General features: G+C 37.2%; 1 protein-coding gene across 1 annotated transcript; it reads right to left on the reverse strand.

The window, feature by feature from the left end:
* Positions 1-1,664: 1,664 nt before the first annotated feature.
* LOC149248292 (histone-lysine N-methyltransferase ATX3-like) lies at positions 1,665-4,370 on the reverse strand. Its single transcript, XM_089448859.1, has 3 exons — positions 3,453-4,370; positions 3,034-3,375; positions 1,665-2,915 (listed from the first exon to the last, which is right to left on the reverse strand). Exons 1-3 carry the CDS (start codon positions 4,368-4,370, stop codon positions 1,665-1,667), a joined length of 2,511 nt encoding a protein of 836 aa, XP_089304985.1.
* Between the last annotated feature and the right edge of the window lie 866 nt (positions 4,371-5,236).

The following is a 5,236-nucleotide window of genomic DNA, read 5'->3' on the forward strand; positions in this document are numbered from 1 at the left end:
GGATACATGTTGGTTCTTTTGTTCCTCTTTCTTTTATCTATTAGCTATAGGAAAAGTAATGGAATTACTTTAGTTGTTGTTCTAGACTTGCTACTAGGTCTAGGGGTTAGTCGTTTGAAGAAACACTAAATTTACCGACAACACTCCCCCTCTTTCTCATATCCTCTCTCTCTTCCCTCCTACTCTCCTCTCTCCATCACTCTCTATATATCCATCTCTCCCTTTTCACTCCATGTCTCTCTCTCTTTCCTTTCTCCCTTTCTTTCTCATCTCCTCTCTCTCCTACTTCCTCCTATCCTCTCTCCATTACTCTCTATCCATCTCTCCCTTGTCACTCCCTATCTCCGCCCCTTGCCGTCCCCCTCCAACTCCATCTTTCTCACCCCCCTCTCCCCTCGTCACTCTCTCTGTTCCTCTCTCTTCCATCTCCCTCTCTTTTTATCCCCAACACACTCACACACACACTCTCTCTCTCTCCATCCATATGATCTAGAATTATCACTTTGTTTAATTAATAATATATGAGAGGTTTATTATAATAATACTTACCATGGAAATGATTATTATTATAATATATTAGAATAACAATAATCAATATTATTGATTATTATACCAATAATAATAAGGAAATAACATGTTAAAACAACAATATAATGCTATCTTTACATTATAAATAGACTATTTTTACTTTATATTTTACATAGAGTTACATTTCACATTAATTTACATTATAAATTTATAGATATTGAAATATAAATATTAATCAAAATAAATAAATAAATATATATATATATTTATATATAGATATATATATATATATAATTTTAAAATAAAACTCATCTATATTAATAACCTTTCACTTAATGAGATTTTTAATAAAATCAAATTTCCAAAAATAAACTTCATACCATTTCATGCTGGAAATACCTTCACGCACTAGAATAGAGTTACATTCACTCGAAAACTTGAGAAACACTCACAAAAATTATATAATCCATAGAAATCAAAATCACAGAGTTATATTTGAATGCTGTCTGTAAATACATCAGTAAATATTAATCTTGGATCACTCATAAATAATAACCTTTGAAGTGAAAGAAAGATTAAAAAATAACTAGTGAAAAAAACAATTTACATTATGAATAGACTACTTTTACTTTATATTTTATATTAGGTTACGTCTTACATTAATTTACGTTATACATTTATATATTTTTTAATTTAACAATTAATCAACATATACATATATTATTTTAAAATAAAATTCATCCATAATATTAACCTTTCATTTAATGAGAATTTTACTAAAATCAATTTTGCAAAAGTAAGCTTCTAACCATTTCATGCTGCAGCGTTCGATTTCTCAATGGTGCACAAATCATTCTCAAATTACCTTCACAAGAAGTACTAGAATAGAGTTTGTGCATCATTCTCAAATTACCTTCACAAGAAGCACTAGAATAGAGTTACCTTGACTGGAGAAATTGACTAAAACAAACACAAAAGAAATTAAAATCACAGAGTTCTATCTGAATGCTGCCTGTAAATACAACATTCAAAAACAATAACTCTTGAATTCAAAGAAAGATGGGAAGTCATTTTGAATGGAATCATGAAAATTCCTACATAACTTTACGACATGTCGCTGCTCCGCAAAAACACCGTTATCTAATTCCATCCTTTGTTAATCTGTAATCGTACGTTATCTCTTGGCCAGCTTCAATGTCTTTATTTGCAAACAGTGCAATTCGACTCTCAACACCATTGATCGGTAATATCCTGGAAAAACAATTGGGTGCGCACGAATGATTGATCAGACGCGCTACATTTCCCTTTTTTGTGGCATCAATCACAGTTTCCTTGTTGATTGTGAAGAAGTACGTTGAATGTTTACCCTCTGACTGATATCTCTTTTCTCTTAAATTGGTAACATTATTTCTAATTATTTCGCCCCGATATTCTATCACCAGGTCCCCTCTTCGAATGGGTTCGATAGTAAAAAGACCATATCCATGAACTCCAGATTTCCCAAAGCGAAGTCGCTTTTTTTCATTTTTCTGGCAGTAATCAAGACGCTCTCTATATGAAGAGAACTGTGGTGGATCTGCTTCTCCTTCTGTTTTTAATCTCTTGTTTATAGCTTCTCTGGAATGGTGGGAGTTGGGTCGTTGAATTATGGACGTTATGCGGGATTTTGCTTTCAGAGTATTATGCACAGAACTTCTAGATGCATATTGTTCTTCTATTTTGCCGAGTCCAACTTCGTCTAGATTATTATCATTGTTTGCAGATGAACTCTCATCTGATGAATGTTCTGAATGTGTTACTGCAGCTGCTTCCTTTTGGATTCCCATATGTATAGAATTTAGATCAGGGATTCTTACACCAACGTTCGGATCTGGAACCCTATGAGAGGCGCAATAGGAAATGTAGGTGCATACATCCTTTCCTTCCTTATTCCAGTACGACCGCTCCATGTGATACCCTTCAATTAATGCACAAGTGGGATGGTAAAAAGTTTCACATTCCTCACACTTGATACAAGATCCCTGCATTTTGTTACAGACTACGCATGACTTCCCAAAAGAGTCTGGATTGATTTTCAATATCCCTTCTACGGGTTCCATAGTTTTGTCATTCACAAACGTTACTTCATTAGTAAAACAAGCACAGGTAACATGCACCCAAAATCCACAGGTTGTGGTAGGTTTCAGGGCACCGCCCATTACAGGGCAGAGGCAGCAGCGTTGTGGAGTAGTCTCTGTCTTTGCACTCACGCAAGCTGTGCAAAGCCAGTCGTCCAGCGATTCAATTGCACCATAACAATTTTCATGAACTCCAATATTGCATCCATTGCAGATGAAGATTTTTATTATGATACCAATCATCAGCTCCACGGCATATTGCACACCTTTCTGCTATCCAGGTTTCTTTGATTGGCTCGAATGGTTCTAGCAGCCACCCTATTAATTCTTTCTCCCTAATTTTGACTGGTGTCTGTCCTTCAGCGTTGGAGAATCCAAGGCCACGAACCCCAGCTCCATAGGCCTCGTTAAGCCAATCAATGAGATACTGTTTGGAATCGCTGACTCTAATACTTTGCTTCCATTTCTTCCTCTTAGAGCCTACGTGCTTTTCCCATTGCGACAGGCTCATGGACTTACCATTTTCACATCCCTTACATTCACAGAGGATCAAATGGCTATTAGTCACATAATTCGCCTCCTTGTCATTACAAACAACTGTAATGAGTTCTGGAGCAGTGAAAGGATTATTGTTTTTCTCTTTAATTAGAGAGGTTGCAAGGGCCCGTTGCTTCGGCGTGCATTGAGGACAGGAATACTCGGTAAGGCCTTGTGGGTGCTCACTGCTTACCTTATCACAATCATAATGAACCCAAATCTTGCATTTTTTACATTGAAGCCAACCTCTTTTGGGGTAGGACTCCATACCTTCATGCAAATGCCACAGTACTGATTGAACTTGTACAACTTGTAGCAACGTCGACAGATCGACGAGCCCTTCTCAGATGAATTACGCAGCTGCTTCAGCTGAGCAGATGGTAATAATCCTGAAGCTGGAAACTTCTCGTTACAGCTACTGCAGGTTGTTTTTTCTTCTTGATCTTGCAAAACCCTGTATCCAGAAAAGAAGTCTGATACAGTGGCTTCATCAGTCGCCTCAAAAAACTTATCCTTTAGGTCCTTAGAAGAGCTTTTCAAGAATCTCCGACTCTTGTATGCTAATGTCCTGAAGTATTCCCAAAAATGGAATACCCTTTTTTCTTTAACCCATCTATATGCGCAGTCAGAGTTATTTTTAATGTGGAAAAACTTAACACAAAATCTTCCAGGAACACAAACGCTCTCCACAGATTCTGGGGCATCTTTCACCGGGTCGATAACTTTAGCGGGCCAAAGAGGTATGTCCTTTCTCCTCTTAGACTTCACCCAAACGACATCCTCCACACCAAACTGCTCAAGAAGCCGGCCCTCGGAACATTCAAACGCCACCATATTCTGCAGAGATGATGGCTTGGAAACCCTAGAATCATCAATCTGTTGTTCCTTCTGATTTGCCTCTGTCACCTGCTCCTTGTTGGGTTCGTTAGCATATATTGTTCCTGCAACCTCTACTGTAGCGTTTTGACCGTTCAATTCAATGGCTAGCTCAGTGTTCATACTTTTCACGGGCTTAGATGCTTTATTCTTGAATTTTCCTGATTCGTCGCAAAACGGGGCCTGAAGCCTCGCATTTTCAGGCGTCTGATCCTCATCCCCACTATTACGACGCCCAAATTCATACCCCATTGATTCCGCATAGCCGCTGTCGCATCTCAGATCTCTAATTCTTTTCCTGGAGTTCTCCATGCTAAAAATAAAATAAAAAACCAAGATGAAACCCTAACTTATAATTCTTTTCCTGGAGTTTTCCATGCTAAAAATAAAATAGAAAACCAAGATGAAACCCTAACCTCTAATTCTTTTCCTGGAGTTCTCCATGCTAAAAATAAAATAAAAAACCAAGATGAAACCCTAAATTGAGCTTTGCCTGGAACGATGGTACGGTTGTATTGCAAACCCTAACTCCACTGGATTGTTACACGATAGAGGGGACCTTTAAAATCTCTGCGCTAACTCATCGCAATTTGACCTGTAACAGGACCAGTTAGAGAAGAAATAATGCAAAGCATGCTAAAAATAAAACAAAACCAAGATGAAACCCTAACCTGAACTTTGCCTGGAACGATGGTATGGCTGTATTGCAAACCCTAACTCCAATGGATTGTTACAGGATAGAGGGACCTTCAAAATCTCCGCGCGGTTTGAGCTGTAGCGGGACCAGTTTCAAAATCTCCGCGCGGTTTGAGCTGTAGAGGGACAGTTGGATAAGAAATAATGCAAAGCAAAGAAATACAAGCTCGGTAGGCCTTTAAATAGGGGTAATCCACTCCTAAAAATAAATAAACAAAAAGAAAAACACAAATTAAGCCGAGCGCGGTGGTAAATAAAACTCTCCATTGTTTACTCAACTCGATTTTCTATGTCAACTGAGAATCATCATATAAAGTGAAGAAGTCAAGAAATACATACTTTTATAATTTTATCAGATATAAGGTTTTTTTTGTGAGGAAAATATTAACATATAGAAAATTAATAATTTTAGATTTTGTTTATGCGATGGGCATGTAATGATATTCAATAGATAACAGGTTTTAAACTAATTGCAATTTATT

This window comes from Pinus tabuliformis, chromosome 7, assembly GCF_031772625.1.
Source record: "Pinus tabuliformis cultivar Carrire ecotype Pingquan chromosome 7, CPIR1, whole genome shotgun sequence".
NCBI classification, from domain to species: Eukaryota; Viridiplantae; Streptophyta; class Pinopsida; order Pinales; family Pinaceae; genus Pinus; species Pinus tabuliformis.